This window comes from Ambystoma mexicanum, chromosome 8 (genome assembly GCF_040938575.1).
Source record: "Ambystoma mexicanum isolate Mex_15411 chromosome 8, UKY_AmexF1_1, whole genome shotgun sequence".
Taxonomy (NCBI): Eukaryota; Metazoa; Chordata; class Amphibia; order Caudata; family Ambystomatidae; genus Ambystoma; species Ambystoma mexicanum.
This window is the reverse complement of record NC_090929.1, coordinates 82,888,809-82,907,142: the sequence shown is the minus strand read 5'-3', so window position 1 is coordinate 82,907,142 and position 18,334 is coordinate 82,888,809. Positions and strand designations below refer to the sequence as shown.

The 18,334-nt window shown below is 44.2% G+C and overlaps 1 protein-coding gene across 1 annotated transcript in view; it reads left to right on the top strand.

The window, feature by feature from the left end:
- The window catches only part of SURF4 (surfeit 4), a 63,338-nt gene that overhangs the window by 32,090 nt on the left and 12,914 nt on the right, over nucleotides 1–18,334 (top strand). The window contains exons 3-5 of the mRNA XM_069609348.1: nucleotides 4,570–4,646; nucleotides 5,070–5,113; nucleotides 6,416–6,602. Coding sequence (XP_069465449.1) covers nucleotides 4,570–4,646; nucleotides 5,070–5,113; nucleotides 6,416–6,602 — 308 coding nt within the window. The remainder of the gene's footprint in view (nucleotides 1–4,569; nucleotides 4,647–5,069; nucleotides 5,114–6,415; nucleotides 6,603–18,334) is intronic.

The window sequence follows — 18,334 nt, the reverse complement described above, 5'->3', positions numbered from 1 at the left end:
TATGGAGAATCACAGACTATTAGTCCCTAAAACCTGTCTGGCCAGAGGAGATGAGCCGATCAATCTTGGTACACCGGATTTGGAGTACATTTTCAAATTCTATTTATGGCAATGCTATGTTGGGTATAAGTTGAGTGCAGATCTGATCAGCGAGACTGGGCAATTTATAAATGATCCCACCAATGGACCGACTGAGAGACAAAAAGGAATAGATGGGAAAGAACAAACGTGGCCACCACATTCTTATGCCCATTGCATCCTCTTGGCTGTCAATCTGCCCCGGCAGCAACACTTGGTCTCCTATTGCATTATGCTCCCGCCTACCCCGTTTACCTCCCAGGTTATAGTTCCACTACTTTTTCCGGTAAACCTCCTAAGCCTTCCACACCCCGCCTCATATTAACATCTACGTTTTATTGTAGATGTTAGCTTTCGGCTAGACCTCCATGTCGGATTGCTTGAAAAGCATAACCACCTATTCATGTTCGCCTCAATTATTTTGCCACTTCATCAGAAATCTAGGCATGGGATTTCACTTGTAGGCATGATCTGTTGAGATGATCTTGGTCTCCATCATTGATGCTGCCTTCGGGTCCTGCCTGTATCACTGCTGTCGAGCACCTACATCCTCGCCCTTCCTTCTTGCTAATACCAGTGTTTTTAACTTGCATCGTGTTTCAGATTAGAGTCCTCCAACTTTGAAGCACTGCAGTAACTGGTGTTGGTACCCTTTGCAATGGTACTCCATTTATTGACACATATAGGCACTGCAGCGGATTTGGTGCCAGCTGTCCGCATACCAACCAACTATCTGGACTGTTGCTCCCTTAATCGCCTCCACCTAATCTTTCACCAAAAACATTGCACTGATTGGGCATTCCCAGTTCGTATGGAAGCCCAGGTACCTTGCAGTTGTGAAGAAGGAACAATGGAACACCCATCCAGAAATGTTTTGTTCAACAAAACTCTTGACAGGATGTAGTTGGGGATACACTCCTATGTGGTTAGAAGGGTCTTTCCACAGCCAGGTGCAAGCTAAATAAAACTGTATTGGGTTAGGGTAAATTATAATGTGACGTGGTGTTTGTTATCTAATGGGGGTACTTCCCTCGAGTTCTGTAGTCCATTGATGGTCTGGGGGGGGGTGGCGGGGGGGTGTCTGAGCATCCAGCACACTTTTTGGGTCCTGTTGCCACTTAAGGAAGAATTTTGGATAACTGGTAGGCTCCAAGACTTGGCGAATTGCTTTAGAAACCAATAATCAATCTACTTGAACAGGATGCAAAATATGCACTTTCCACTAGCCATTGGGTAGTGATATTTGACTCTTGGAGGGTAGGAAATGGTATGCTGTGTGTATTTATAAAAGTGAGGCGGCAAGTAACATTTTATGGCTGGCTAGTAGCCAGCAACTTGAATTTAGTCTCATGATGTAGTGCATTAATTCTGTGCCGGTAAGAGGTTGCAGAAATAACTGCACAGGTGCGAGATTTGAAGGTTATCTGGGGGATGGCGATGAAGCATTGATATTCCGGTGTTCCGGACCTAGAGAATAGAATGGCTGTGCTAGAGGTTCTCCGTGTTTTATTTTGTTACCTCGTTTGATGGACGAGGAAGAGAGCAGTTTTGAGTTGCGCCTCTTTACTCTCGGTTTGCTTATGGCTCCATGCATGCTGCGGCATGTGTTGAGCCTCTGTGGTGGTGGACATGGCCCTACATAATGCAGCTTTTGCTATGTTGGTGGTCGGTTTGATCAAACCGCAGGGTCTCGTTACCACAGTTGCACCTTTGCCAGCCTTCCCAGGGAGAGGAGTATTCACATTGGAAATATTCTGCACTAGGGTAGGTAGTGCACATGGTAGGGGATCCAGCAGCTGCCCCTTGATGCCCTTCCCAGCTGCCTTTGCTTGGTCACAATGGCACGTTTTTGTTGGAAAGCCTGAACCTTTTTGCTTACCATAACCTGTTTCTAGGGCCGATGTATGAGATTACTTCTATTCCCTTGTTCCCTACTTTACTATTTATTATCTGGGATCTAACGAGTGCCCAGCACACTTGTTAACTTTACCTTCCTCCGTTTCTCACCCTCCAGTGGCAGATTGCCATCCTGGGACAGTGGCCATACCTTTTTTTGGTTTTGATTTCTTTTCTTTCATACACTTGCCAGCAAATATTGCTTCCCCCACCCCCTGCTTAGGGTTTAGCTTCTCCTCCTTTCATATTATGAGTCTCCCCCCCCCCCCCCCCCCCCCCGCCCCCCGTCATCTCTCAGGAAAAGGGATGTGGTGCTTGGCCAGATATGCTTCCTTTCTTTATCCCGCAATCTGATCAGTCTCTAATTGTACGTTCCTCCATGTTTAGGCTTTCCGTAGTCTGTCTGCTTAATTTTCATCTACTTGAATGCAAACCTTTTGACTCTGAACTTTGAAGGTGATTGCAGTAGCAAGGCAACCGTTCCATCCTGCTCCATCACCCTTCTCTGCTTCGCTGAAATGCGGCTTTATGCCTTCCTTATCCATTGCCCCACTCGCCCTCATCAAAGATCAACATGTGCTCAGGCCACAGCACAGTTCCATTGCCCTTTTCATGTCCGTCTTGGAACAGGTGCCCAGAGTCCTGGATTCTTTGCAATGTATGACTTGCATTCCTGAATTTATTCTATGGGAAATCGAAACTGCGGCTGAATCCAAAGGAAGGAAACCATGACTGATCAGCTACTCTTACTTGACATGGGGCGACGCAAGAGTTCTACATGTGGCCGTATTAATCGCTGTAAACGGGGCAGCTGTACTAGACAGAGGGGCAATGAAGGGTTCACCTCTTGAGAACTGAAGCATGGCGGACATTAAAAGAAACCAAGATATGCAGACTGCTGCAAATTGAGCCGAAGTTACTTCCCAAAGGGCTGGTTGTGCAAGTGGAGGTGGACATATGAAACCCATTACATTCCAGCCCCATATGGCAGGACATTTTAGTACAAGCCCTTTGTCAACCAAATTCTAATATTATGAAACTTTTCGAGATTTACATCCGCCGTGAATGGGCATCTCTTCATTGCTTAGTCATGAAAGAGTGGCATGAACCCCTGGCCACATTCTGCACCCATCCCTGTTTTTGGACAGTACCATAACGGTTTATAGTTGAGTGAAGGTTGCACTCCATTGTTAAATTGAATCTCTAAAGTACTTCCAGTGGTATCTGTGCAGATACTACACTTGGTGGTTGATTGCCATAACCAATACAGTTTCTCCTTCAACTAGAGCCAAAAATACCTTGAAAGCCCCTGAGCATTGTAGCATCTGTGGGATAGAGGTCAGCTTGTGGTGCTATACCAGATATATGGTGTCTCCATACCTGATGACGTTTCTCCCCCCCCCCCCCCAACCCAAAACACTTTGAATGACTACCAATCAGGTGTTCCTGAATCTTAGGGTAACTAACGATGTAAATAATGTGGTGTTGACTTTACTGTGGATTTTTACAAAAAATTGCATTTTATCTGGGTAACATTTGGAGTATTTTTTGCTACAAACTAAAAATTTACATCTATAGGTTTTTAATGAATTTCATGCAATGACTTTATAGAATTTTAAAATTAAGAAATTATTGTCTAGACTTAATTTAACAAGAAACATGTTGGGTATTCTCCTTGCTGAGTGCAGCACTGCTCATATAGAGCGTTGTGCAGGACTTTGCCAATGTTGCCTTTTTTATAGTGCCAGTAAATTCAGCATTGCATGTAAAGGCACCTGCTTTATGGTAAATGCTTGCAATCTCAAAACCTGTACCAGCATTTACAGGCGATGCTCCTCCGAGCCAGACTTGCCCCTCCATTTTAGCCACTGAAATATGTATTGTTTTGTAATTTAAGTTGGAAGGGAAATCTATGACATTCAGTAGTACAAATGCATGACTTATTTGGAGTCTTGTGCTCCAGACCGCACTTGTTTCTACCAATTGGAATGTACTGTATTCACCTAAAAGCAAAACTTGTGTTGCTGGTTTCTGCAACCCTTCTCCCCCCCCCCCCCCCATTCCCCTCCACAAAACCCATAGGAGGGATACCTATGTGGCCTGGAGGACACACTACGGTTAGGGTGGACTTTCGCTTGAAGTACCCAACTGGGTGCAAAGCCCTGTTCTTGCTCTAGACGGGCACCTCACCCTGCAAGTTTGGTTGGTTAGGCTCCGCTGGTGTTGTGATGTCTGGCCAGTTCGAGACTTTTCTGATGTCGTCTGTATATAACGGCTCCACTTAAAACTCCCCACCATGGTCCTAGTGTCAGTTACCCTCCCATTGTATTAGGAGGGTGTAGCAGGATGCACCTTGAATGTCTCATTAAATGACCTAATTAGTCATTACTTTCTGTGAAAGGATTCGTAGTTGAGTGGGCCCCAACTCTGCAGGTGGAATGGCACAAGTGAGTATAGAGACATGTGCTTTTGTGCTCACTTGGGTATATTTTTTAATCTTACCTGTTGTATGAACCAGCACCTTCTGCCCCTGCACTGTAGCCACCCTTCCTCTGATGTTCTAACTACTTACATTCCATTTCTCCTGCTTTACAGCTGGCTGTATCCTGGTCCTGAGCAGAAACTTTGTACAGTATGCGTGTTTTGGTCTGTTCGGTATTATAGCATTACAGGTAAGTCTCTGATGCACTTGTTTTGGAGTGAACAGTAGTTCTTGGGTCCAAGACTGACTCTTTGCTGCGCGATTACTTTGCACATGAGACTGTATATAGCTGTGTGCTCATGATTTGAGGGCAGCTCTTTTCAGGCATTGAAGGCGCTGCAACATGGGTGTCGCCCCATCATTGCCAGCTTCTGGTTAAACTTGAGATACTGTTGGCCTGGCACCTCAGTTTAGCCATAGAGTGTAATGGTACCTTCTGAGTCCTTGTCACACTGTTGCTGATCATATTCCCTGTACTCTGCGTGCAGGAAGGATTCCTTTTTATGCTCTGATTTGCAGAGTAGGTAAAACATGAACCGAAACTCTCTGTAACCTGTTGTGTAACTTTATGCAGAGTGTGCTCTGATCGTTTTCTTTTGTCTTTCATTGACAGACCGTTGCATACAGCATCCTCTGGGATCTTAAGTTTTTAATGAGGTAGGTGTGCTACCCCAGTTGAATGTCCAGTAGCATATATTCTTAATGTGTATCCAAGGGCCATATTTGGCATGTCCTGGATTTGGTGGGGCATTGTGAGGAGTTGCAAGCTACTTTAATGGCGCAAAGTCACATGGCAATTCCATTGTACACATGCGCCCAGGCCAATATTTCTTACTCGCAAAGGGTCAATGATCACTTGCCAATGGCTAGTGACAAGTACACGTTTGGAGGCCTGGCATAAGGCTCTGACTTTCAGTGGGTTTCGGTTCCCATCCAAGCAGACCAGGGTATGAAGCTTAATTGACTTTACATCACTTTATAGGTGTGTGTTTTTGATGGGTGTGTGTGTGTGTGTGTGTGTGTGTGTGTGTTGCTGCTTTCTGCGTCGAGGCCAAAGTTGTGCTTGGAATACCACTGCCAGTTGCCTGAGGCTTTGAGAAGAATATTGGGCTAAGAAGGGACATTTGCCCATTGCTCGCCCTATACAAGTACCATGGATATATCATCCAGTATTTATTTTCTTTTGTATACCTGAAAGAACTGTCCTAAACCACTCTTGTGAGACAGTGCTTGGCATGAATGGCAGCATTTGAACTCTATTGGAAGCCCACAGAGCCACAATGAGTTGGTTCGATGTACTAATGCACAGGTAGCTTTCAGTACAGCGACCTGTGGCTGTGGTCTTTTTCTTTTCTTGCGGGGGGGGGGGTGTTGGTTCAACTTTGTCTTGGAAGTGTAAGGTTGGGCAATATGGGGCTAATTTTGTGATATTTTTATTCTTCATGTTCTGTGTACAAGCAGAGGGCAGTCCTAGTGATTTCACATTGTTGCGGCCTTACCATTTGCTTTTGTTTGTGGAGAAAGCGGCTTTATGCTGTTGTAAGTGGGTGCTTTCACTTTCTGTTTGCTTGTGTGGGGGAGATTCTCTTGTAGCTTCTCAGCTATATAGTAGACGCACTAAGGAGCATCACTACCATCTGGTACAAGCTCAATGTTTTTATCTTGTATCTGAATACCAAACGATTCTCGGCCTCTGGGTTTCTGCATATACGAGTTTGACAGAGCCTCCACCAAAAAACTAGAAGCTTCTTGTTTGGGCCGCTTTGAAATGGGAGACAGTCAAGAAGTGGTCTTCGAAAGATCCGAGAAGGCGAGCGTTGGGGAGTGGGTGGGGTGGAGGGGATCGGGTAGAATGCTTTAGTTGCCATCTTGATTATATTTATATATAACATGCTCAATGATTGATCAAAACATTTTCCTGCTAAAATGAGCTTTTAAAATTGTGTTCTGCTGTTGTAGGAATCTGGCCCTTGGTGGAGGTCTGCTCCTGCTTTTGGCTGAGTCGCGGTCCGAAGGTAAAAGCATGTTTGCTGGGGTCCCAACGATGGGGGAGAGCTCCCCAAAACAGTACATGCAGCTTGGAGGGCGTGTGCTGCTGGTGCTCATGTTCATGACGCTGCTGCATTTCGACGCAAGTTTGTTTTTCGTAAGTATTTTATTGTGCCTTGGAATTTAAAACCCCTCTTGCTACAGTCTTTTGCACCGCATTAATGAACCAGTACCCAAATGCCTGATCCTCATTTAATTTAAGATTGGTAGTTTGTGGTCCACATGCAGAATTTGCACTTTGACAAATGCATATATTTCAATGGTCTTTAGGTCCATGCAGTAGTTAACCCCATCACACCTTTGTATAATTGGTTTATAAAACATTTTCAATGTTGCAGGCATAGTGTTGATTATCAAGCATGCCTGTTACTTGCTTTGATACCCCTCCTGAGTTGATGGTCCTGATTTTTATTTAATGTCTTTACAAATCTTGTAATATTTTACAAGTCACGACTAAAGTGTGTGTGTTCTGCAATCAGTAATGCGGTGCATCAATGGGAACCTCGTTGGCCCCTCTTATGCAAATCTATTTATGTGGGCACGGGAGGAGGACCTATTCGCATTGGAAGAACTGGTAACCCACAAGTACCGAGTGATATCGCGGAATAGGTGCATTGATCTTTTTATTTTGTGGGGAGGCACGATCAGAGTGGTTAGAATTCTTTAAACTCCTCAATACCAATGATAAGAACTACAGAGTAACTTAGCAAAGAGGGAATTGTATATCTGGACATTAAAGTGAACATTGTAGAAGGGGAAGAGAACAACAGAACTTTGTCAAAAGGAAACCAGTACAAATGCAGTACTACATGCGGACGGACAGTGTACAACCCATAAGTCTCAAAAACAGTATCCCATAAGGATCAAGTGGAACTGTAGAAAAGAGAACATAATGTGCGAGTAGCAGCCGCTAGATTCTGTGAAAGGGGGTACTCCAAAGGTGTCATAAGCAGAGCGTATGACAAATGTCACACAGACTAGAAGCAGCACCCTTCCTATGGGCAAGATTAAAACTAAAAGGCTAATGCAAAAGGAGTCAACAAACTGTATTAGATTCATCACTACATATAATGAATGTGCTAGGGATATTAGAAAGGCCTTAGAGAAACACTGGCATGCATGACCAGAGAGAAGGATATTGGCCAAGATATAGAAGCAATTGCAAGTGTCAAATTTAGGAAAGTGGCTTCAGTACAGTCCAAATGGTCTCCCAAGCCTTATTTCCCAAGCCTTTTCCAATCGGTTAACCCCGCAGAAAGAATAGCTTGGCTATCGGAGAAACCCCACAGCATTTTACCAATGTGCCAAATGTAAAGCGTGTCAATTTGGGATCAATGTCCAGAGCTATAACCATCCACGCATACTGTGGCACATTGGCAGTACTAAGTTGGAGGTTAAGACTGTGTGTGCGCCGTGAGGTCTGTGGGCAATTTGGCGCGTTATCAAGAATTAAAATAAAGACAACAATATTACAACATATAAGAGCTATCAAGAAGAGTGACATGACGCATCCAATAGAAAAACATTTCGAGGTAAAGAATCAAAGACATGTCCTCGTTTAGATACTTTGCCATTTATACATTAACCAATAATCCCGGGGGGGCAGGAGGGAATCGAGGAAAAACGACTCGGACAAGCTGAATCTAGATGCATAATAGATTCTGGCACGAATACTCCAAAAGATCATAACAAGGATGACAAGTTATACATATTTGTGGGTGACTAGAATTGTAAATGCGTAAGAATGAGAGGGCCCATAAGGAGGACAGAAATGTATGAGAGTATTTTTTTTTGTGTACAAAACACATTGTTTTTAATTGTTGAATGTTGTAATTTTGAGAGCCATTTGCAAGCACTGACACTTTGCTAACTTTAGTGCAGCCCTCTAATGAGACATTAACTTAAGAAGTGCCATGAAACAAATACGATCTTTCCATCCAAATGTGAACTTGCACAGTGTGAATATTGACTAAACCTGGATGCAGACTACACAAATGAGAATGCTCTATAGCGGATTTGCACCATGCACATTATAGATATAGATTTTAGTAGGACTTTTTATCAACTGATCTAACTACCTCTAATCCAATGCAGATTTGCACAGTGAGGAACATTGATAAAATACAGATGTTCATCATATGAGTGAGGATGCTCCATAGTTTACTGATCTGACACTATGTGGTTAACAAATGTAAACTAGGATGCTACAACATGAAACTTATATTAGATTTCCTTGTTAACAAGCCAATAGGCTGACCTGCAAATTATGAAATCATGATTCTGTAGTTGACATGTGCTAAGCATTATACATTTTAAAGACATAGATTTTAGAAATACTTAGTATAGTATAAACTAACCTATGGATTTTAACATAATGCAGATTTTCACAATGAGGAACATTGAAACAATATAGATTTCCACTATATGAATGAGGATGGTGTGTAGTAGATTGGTATCCAGCACTATGCACCTTATATAGGGCCCCATCCAGAGGTTTTTAACTGTCATGGGACGACTATAACCATGTGCACTAAGCACTTTAGACAGGACAAACCATTTTTGCACATGCACCATATATATGTAACACAGCAGCCCATGTGGACAGCAGGTTCTCGCGTGGGTAGTACGATGCAAGAGGGTCTATGCTCTTGATTCTGCATATCGCACAGTATATTCTCCATATATACACCAAGCAATATACATAAGTAATTGGGGGGGGGGGGGGGTCATGCCAACATAGGAGGTCAATACTTTATAGAAACAAGATCATGGAATTAGCCAGGTACTAGGTAAGATATGTACGCAATAAGTGTCAAATCTAAGTATGCCAATTATCGTTTGTAATCTGCAAACTTAAAATGGGTAGTACGCATACATAAAAGAACTAGGCACGCTAAATACTATAGCCTAGGTGTATTGACATCCCACAAACTAAAGAGTGTATACTAATGGAGAACAAACAAGTTCTAACATGGCGCTCAATGTGTTCAATGCTAAAAATGGGTGATCTTTAGAAAGGTCCATGAAATAAGCAAGGGACTTCAGTATGAATACAAGTATGTCTTTGTAGATGTGATCTGACAAAGCCTTTGTAGGGTGAAATGCGTCGTTTGTGTTGTCCACCATGGAGCCAATAAAGGAAGCATGTCACTGCTGTGCTGTAGGAGTTGGAGTCCTTTTTAAACTTACTGGAGTGAGTGCTGCGGTTTCCCAGCAGAGGTGAAATCCTACTGTTAACTATATTCACATATTTAACAAGGGCCACCCGCGTATTCAGACGATCACCTGTCTGTGGTGGATTTATGCCTGCAATGTTCTGTAGTTGAGCGCGTCACCGGAAATTCGGTGAAGGTTGTTTTAAAAAATATATATATATCTGAGGCTTGTGCAATCTGCTTAGATCCACATGCTGTGCATAGGCCGACATCTAGTGGAAGCTGCAAGTATTAGTTTGTTTTTCAAAACTCGGAAAGGGGTGTCGAACTAGGGCGTGCCAGTAATACTATCCCTAGTGTGACGTCCCATGTACCCATGATCCCTCACATGTGTAGGACCCTCAGATTGTTTTTTCCGCCATACTAGCCGGACGCATGTTGCAGAGTTCCCTTGGAATTTGCCAGTTATACCTAAATATTGATAAAAATGTTCCCCGTTATCTTCCATCCTACGACGAAGATCGAGGGAACCAGCCGTCGAAAACTACACGACAGACCTTGGAAGGCCTCTGGCCACGGCCCTGAACAAGTAGTGAGAGTGGGGGGGATGGTCATAACTTTCCCACATTTATTTCCTACATATACACAGCCCGCTGCCAGATTTACACATATGGAGAGTGCACCTTTCAAATTGTGCTCTAAGTGTAACAGGAAGTGTCCCTGGGTAGATCAGCACAATACTTGCAATCTGAGTCTCCCACAAGACTATCCCGGGGCTATGTGACGAGCTTGTAAGCTCTTCAAGCCAAAAACACTTAAGGACCGCTCGACAAAGCGATGGGCCCACTACGCCAGGCAGCTATAAACCATGGACATCGAAGGGTCGTTCAGCGATGGCAGCAACAACACCGCCGTATCAGACGGCGAGGGCAAAAGGGTGATTTCAGACACCCACGCGCAAGCCCCCGACCTCGGAGGACTGGCCAGCGGACCAGTTATAGGGACAACACCCGGCGGCAGAAGCGCAACCCACACCACTTCCTCTAAACACATCCGCCTCAGCCGTGCCTCGACACGCGTGTCGAGCGATTGGCAACGGAAGGCACCTAGAGAGCGGTCCAACGATTCTGTGTCCTCTGGGCGTTACCGTTTGCCATCGCCACATGACGAAGCCCAACTGTCCGCAGTTGGAAAAGGTGCTGCACTCCCAATAGTTCCAGAGGCTCAATCGTCAGAAGATTCTGACCTCTATGCTCCCAAGTGAAAGCGTGTAGCGTCTACTCCTGAGATTCAGCACCCTCCTTCAACCTCTGAATCTCGACGCAAAATGCCAAAAACCTCGACACGAAGAGTCGAAACCCCTAAAACCTCGGGAAAACATTCCTCTAGTCACAGGAAGGTGGAGATAAACAACACAAGAAACCTTCAGAACACCATAAAGAAAAACGGAAGGCTCCCAAAGTGATAGGAGTAGTGTCAGGGACCTTCGACTTCTCTAAGAGTAAAATTGTCCCTCCCACTCCTCATGATATGGGCATGGATGAGGAACCAGAACAGGAGAAGTTTATTCCCAGTTCCAGGGAATGAAACTCGGCAGATATTGATAGGGTGATGAGAAGGATGTCTATAGCTAAGAAGGATGTCTATAGCTATGCCAACACGCCAGCTACCTCTGCCCCTTTGGGGTCCAAGGCCTCTCAACCCCCCTACTAAAAGGCTCCGGCGCAAGGATTGGTTTCAGACCCTTTCCTATTTGAACCTTACCATCCAGAGTCATATGTAGAGGAGACAGAAACACAGATTCTGGAAGACCAGACCGGGGTTTCTTATTCTGGGGATGACTAGGACCAGGAAAAGGAACAGGAGGATGAGGCAGAAGTACTTGACTCCACAATTCCTACAGTCACCCCCTCCGGTGAATGACTCACCGATTGATAGTCAGCCACTCCTCAATGAGCTCATTTTCACATAGACACACAGGGTGTCCAAGAAGATGGGGATTTTGCTGAAGAAATCCTAGGGGACAAGAGAGCCATTACCCTGGCTATCCCAATATTAAAACCAATCCAGCGTAGAATTTATTCCTCGCTGGTAACCCCAAACCTCACTCATGCAGTGAATCAACAAGTGTAAAAATTATTCCGGGATGCACCCTCCGATCCCATGTACATAAGGGGTCAATTAAAACCTGACTCCCTGGTAGTAACTGTTATGATGACTTATGAAGTGTATGACGAGAAGGAAGTCTTTAATGCTTTTCATAATGTTTCATCCCTGTATGATGTCATGGAATGTTTGTTTATTTGTTTATTACATTTATAAAGCGCACCAGACCAGGAGTAGCAGGGCGCATAAAGGATATGCGAAGCTTACAAGTGTTGCATATAATACAGACAATAGATGGCCAGTAACATTACACAGGAAGTAATAAAATATAAAGGCTTACAATACGAGGAAGGCAGTTATTAACATCTTAGTAGCTATAGGTATGCACAATTAGCAAGTATACAATCTAACAGCAAGACGCGCTATTGTCTCCCAGTTACAGAGGGGAACTCATTTTCAGTCAGGTTGAGGTGAGTAATGAGGTTTTTTCTAAAGAGAGGATAAGGTATGTCGGCTCTCAACTGGTGTGGTAAGGAGTTCCAAAGTTTGGCGGCCTTAACAGGGAAGCTGTTGCCGCCGATCCTGGAGGATTTGAATCTGGGTACTACCAGACAGTTCGTGTTGATGGTTCTAGACGGTCTAAAGGAGGTTCTTCTAGAAATGTTGTCAATTAGGTAGCTTGGTGCAGCGTTATGTAGTGCTTTGTACGTCAGGGAGGCCATTTTCAGATGGATTTTATTGTGGGTAGATAGCCATTTGTGGTGACGTCTGATGGCAGAGATGTGCACTCTTTTGTTAATGCCTAGTGCAGCTCTGATGGCGTTATTTTGTAACGTTTGGAGTTTTTGAATGATCGTTTTGTTGGCACTACTGTAAAGGGCGTTACAATAGTCAAGTCTTGATAGGATTAAAGCTCTGGCCAGTATAAGGCAATTATCTTTAGAGAGGAAGGGCCTACCTGCTCTAATCAGCTTACATGTGTAGGCTGTAGTGGACGCCAGGGAATTTAGTTGCTTGGTAAAGGACATAGTTGCTTCGAGGTAGAAACCCAATGTTTTCACCTCCTTGGAGACAATGGTAGTATTGCCGTCAATGATGGAGGTATATTCATGTCCTAATTTGGAGATGTTGGAGGGAGAACCGAGGATTAACAACTCTGTCTTGTCATCATTCAGGCATAAACCGTGGCTTGCCATCCATGCCTGAATGATGAGATAAATTCTATTTACCAACGCCAGGTCCCTGCCATGATCCCCAGAAAAAGGGAGGAGAATCTGAGTGTCGTCTGCATAGTTAGTGTAGGTGACACCCAGAAGGTCCAGATCATCGAACAATGGCTTGGTAAATATATTGTATAGAGTGGGAGACACACAGGAACCCTGGGGGACTCCTACACGTAATCGGTGTAGGGTCTGCAGCTGCAGTGGATGAGAATACTCTGCTCGTTCTGTCATTCAAAAATGATTCTATCCACTTGACAGCGTCTGTGGAAAAGTGGGCTGCTATGACTAGATGTCTGCAAAGGACCTTGTGGTCGACTAGATCAAATGCAGCTGAGAGATCAAGTAGCAGCAATAATGCTGTTTTCCCTTGATCCCTCAGCTCATCAATCTGAGTCTTCAAGTCTATCAGTGCAGTCTCCGTCTCATGCAATGGTCGGAAACCTGACTGTCGGACTCCCAAAAGTTTATGCTTTTCAAGGTGTTTCTGGATCTGTGAGTAAGCAATTTTATCTAAAATCTTAAGTAAGAAAGGTACCGTTGTGATAGGTCGGTAGTTGGTCGCGATGAGTGGGTCTAATGTTTGCTTCTTGAGAAGCGGGAGCACCCAGGACTGTTTAAGATTAGCTGGAACGGTGCCGGATGCAAAGGAAGCATTAATCAATTTTAGATATAAAGGGGGAGAGGTCTCTGGCAGCCTCTTTTATGATGTATGCGGGGCAAATATCTCCTTTGCAATTCGATGGTTTGAGAGAGAGGATGGTTTTTTCCACTTCCAGGATAGTTGTTTTAGTGAAGCAGAATATGGTGTTTGGGTCAGAGGTATTTCCATTTGGAGGGGAGTGGTAGTTGTTGGTATCGGACGGTGGAGATAAGTTTAGCAAGTCTTGTTTTTTAGAAATGACGTTGATGACGGCATTTCTTCTAATGTTTGTCAGTTGGAGGAAGAGCTGAAGGAGAGGAGCCTCTTAATGTTGGTGGTCTTCTTCTCTTACTATAATCTAAATAAAACCTTTATATCACTTACCTGTCTGTGCCAGCCTCTTCATAACAGTAACACCCACCAGAAAGAGGGCAGGTACACCACTAGAAAGCCAAAGGATATATGCCATGGGTAGAAAAGTTGCCTCCACGTCAGCCTATCGGGCACGTATTGCTAACAGATAAGGCAGCTAGGGGATCAGCATATTCCAGCGAAAGGAAGTGGGCGTTATTGCTTCACTTTTGGGTTACGAAGGCCAAAGGATTTTTGAGACCCTCCCTCGGCTAGCAAGTGATGGAAGTGGGGATGAATTGAATGATTTCGAGTCAGCCTTGATGAAGTTAGACAAACATTTCAACCCAAAAAGAAGCACGATTTTGGAACGTTACAATTTCCGCATGTGCATACAGGCTCAGGGGTAATCCGTTGAAGACTGTGACTGCTCTCCGTCACCTGGCCCTAACCTGTAAATTTCAAGGAAGTTTCGACGAGCACATCCGTGACCAATTCATGACGCATTGTCGGTCAAATAAGATTCGTGAGGAACTGTGGCTGAAGGATGAGCCGAATTTGGATGAGGTATTGGACTTGGCTAAACGTGTAGAACATTCTCTGGCGTGTTGCCAAGCTATCAAAAGCTGAGGGAGGAGATTCTAAGGAAAGCAAGCCGGAAGTGTTAAATGTGGGTGAAGGGAAGAAACAAACAGAAGGAGAGGAGTAATACAGAAGAAAAGAGGAACCAAGAATCGACGCAAAGGTGAAAGGAGAGAAGATAAAAAGAATGAGATTGTGCTTTCGGTGTGCCAGTGCAACACATTTTGCATCTTCAATAGTGTGCTGCAAGAACTATCAGTTTGGCCAAACAGGTCAAAGAAAGGTTCTATACGTGAATGAAGAGGAAGAGGGGAGGTCATCAGAAGATGACACTGTACTGGCATTGCAAAATGTTATCGTAAATACAGTCAATGTTGTTAGTAAGGATGGTAACCCAGATGATTGTGAGCGCCCATATGCTGTCTTGACTGTGAATGGATGTAAGATGTCGATGATGGCTGACTCGGGGTCGAAAATCACGTTAAACGCATTTGAGTGCGAAATGAAAGGGGCAGTGTCGACACTATCAGAGCCAGCCATAAGTCCTGGGGGGTACAATCAAGAAAACATTGATCTGCTGGGATATATCTGGTGTAGGTTTGAATTTAAAGGACGCAGCTGTGATGGGGAAAGTGTATGTAATTAAGAAGGGTCAATCCTTGTTAGGATGGAGAGAGCAAAATAATTTGGGTATCAGATTAGATCCCAACCACTCTGAACAAGTTTTACAAGTATCAGAAGTATCTTCAACGTATAGCAAGTATGTGAGAGAGTATGGGAAAGTATTTGACGAGACATTGGGAAGAGTGAAGGGATTTCAACATCAGATATTATTGAAAAGAGGCAGTGTTCCCACTGTGGCGAAGCTCAGGCCTGTGCCTTTTGCGTTAAGGGACAGTGTAAAGAAAGAGTTGGAGAAGCTTCTAAAGTTAGGAGTGATTGAAAGAGCTGGGGGGGTCGAGTGGGTTTCCCCAGTCGTGATTGTGAAGAAAAGTTCAGGGGATCTGAGGTTGTGCGTTGATATGCGCGAGTTGAATAAGTGTGTTGGTGGACAGGCACCCTCTGCCCAACATGGGTGAGTTGTTAACCATGGTGGGTGGGGGAAAGTATTTCTCAAAACTGGACATCACATCAGCTTATCAGGTGGAGTTGGAGGAGGCATGTGGGAAGGTTACGGCGTTTGTGACACATGAAGGAGTATTCCAATTTAGGAGAATGCCCTTTGGGTTAGCGTCCGCCTCCTCAGTGTTCCAGAAAATCATGGATCGCCTGTTGAAGGGGGGGGGTTTCTGTTTTCAGGATGATGTGTTGGTGAGTGGAGTGACATTGGAGGAGCATGACAGAAATGTATGTAAGGTGTTGAAGGAAAGAGGTATCACGCTGAGAGAAGAGAAATGCAAATTTGCTGTGACAAAAGTGGACTATTTGGGACATGAAGTGTCGGGGAATGGTATCAGACCAAAGGAAGAGATGGTGAGTGCCATAAAGAGGATTGAAAGACCTAATGATAAGAGTGAGTTGCGCTCTTTTTTAGGAATGACAGATTTTTATCAAAAATATGTGGTAAATTATGCTGACAAAGTGCATGAAATGAGGAAAATTCTGAGGAAAGGTGCTGATTTTGTGTGAAATAGTCAGTGTGAGGCAGAATTCAATGAAATAAAAGAAGAGATAAACTTAGCCCTACCATTAGGATGTTTCGACACAAGAAAGCCATCTATCATCACAGTGGATGCATGTGAGTGTGGACTAGGCGCAGTTTTATCCCAGAAACAAGATGATGGGTCTGAAAAGGTGATGGCTCATGCCTCGAGAGGTCTCAAGGGTGCGGAGGTGAGATATTCTGTTCTCGAAAAGGAGGCATTGGCATGTTTCTAGGCTGTGGAACGATTCAGAAACTTTGTGTGGGGCGTAGAGTTTGTAATTCGTACAGATCACAAACCACTTAAAGCCATATTCGAGAATAAAGGCCTTGATAAGGTTTCCCGTAGGGTGGCAGGGTGGGTCACCAGAATGCATTCCTGGAAAGGACAATACACTGGCTGACAATTTGTCATGGATGAGAGTAATTGACTCTGGTGTTGTGGAAAGTGAAGAAATGGAATTGGTGTTTAACACTGACGGTATTGTATCCAAACAGGAGTGGTTGGGTGAGATGAAGAGCGATGAGTGCATAAATAAAATTATTCCGTATGTTGTTTCTGCGCCATGGCCCAATAAGGTGGAATTGGCAGAGGGCGTGAGGCCGTATTGGGAAGTGAAGGCTGAATTATCGGTCATTGATGGGGTATTGTTCAGATGGGGAAGAGCAGTGGTTCCGGTTGGTTTGAGGAAGAAAGTGATAGAGCTGGCACATAGTGGTCACATAGGAGTTACCAAAACCAAAGGTGTGTTGAGAGAAGACTATTGGTGGCCGGGTTTTGACAAGGAAATAGAAAATTGTTTAGCAAATTGTCAATTTTGTGTCAAGAGTGGGAAGGGTATTGTAGCCAAGAAGCAGCCATTGGTGGACTTGGGTCTCCCATCTAGGATATGGAGTGATCTCGCCATGGATATCCTTGGTCCTGTGGAATTGGGTTATGGACGTGGAAGATTAATTGTTCTGGTGGTAGATCTGTTTTCTAGATGGGTGAATTTTAAAATTGTGAGAGATGTCACCGGAGAAAGCATGATAAAGACATTGCAGGAGATATTTGCCAATGAAGGTCTACCGGAGAGTTTGTTGACGGACAATGGTCCCCAGTTTGTAGGGGGCAACTTCACCATCTATTTAAGGAAATGTGGAGTTGATCACAAAAGAACCTCATTGTACCATCCCGAATCCAATGGAGTGGTTGAAAGGATGTGTAGGTGTGTGATGGAGAGTATTCGTATGGGAGAAGAGTGCGGATTGGATAAGTTGGCCATGATACAGAATAGGATCTGGGCCCTGAGGATGGCGCCACATTCGACAACCGGTCTGTGCCCGTTTGAGCTTATGAGAGGCAGGAAGCCATATTCCATGGCGTGTCCGCCATGGCTGGGTAGGAGTAGGGAAACGGATCTGGTCGTTGATGAAGTGAGCAAGTCATTGGTGAGGAAGAAGTCTGAATGGGTTGCGCGTGAATACCTGAAGAGAGGTAAGAAAGAACTGCGCGTGGAGTGTGAAGATTGGGTCAGGATTGAGAAGGGAGTTGTCAAGAGGAAAGGAGAATCTCTTTATTCGGATCCGGTCAGAGTTGTAGCGGTCATGAAGGGGGCCGTACGTGTGGCTGGAGGACAAGTGTGGAATAAAGATAGAATTGCTACTGTTAAGAGAGGCCATATATAAGTTTATGTGCCATAAACTGGACCATTGTTGAGTTATCTTGGTCATCAATGTGACATCTTTGAATTATTTTGTTGAAATTAAAACTTAGATAAGTGAAGTTAAAGGGGGGATGTGTTGTGATGACTTATGAAGTGTATGAAGAGAAGGAAGTCTTTAATGCTTTTCATAATGCTTCATCCCTGTATGATGTCATGGAATGTTGATGACAGCATTTCTTGTTTCTGTGTTCTAGTGTTTGTCAGTTGGAGGAAGAGCTGAAGGAGAGGAGCCTCTTAATGTTGGGGGTCTTCTTCTCTTACTATAATCTAAATAAAACCTTTATATCACTTACCTGTCTGTGCCAGCCTCTTCATAACAGTAACACCCACCAGAAAGAGGGCAGGTACACCACTAGAAAGCCAAAGGATATATGCCATGGGTAGAAAAGTTGCCTCCACGTCAGCCTATCGGGCACGTATTGCT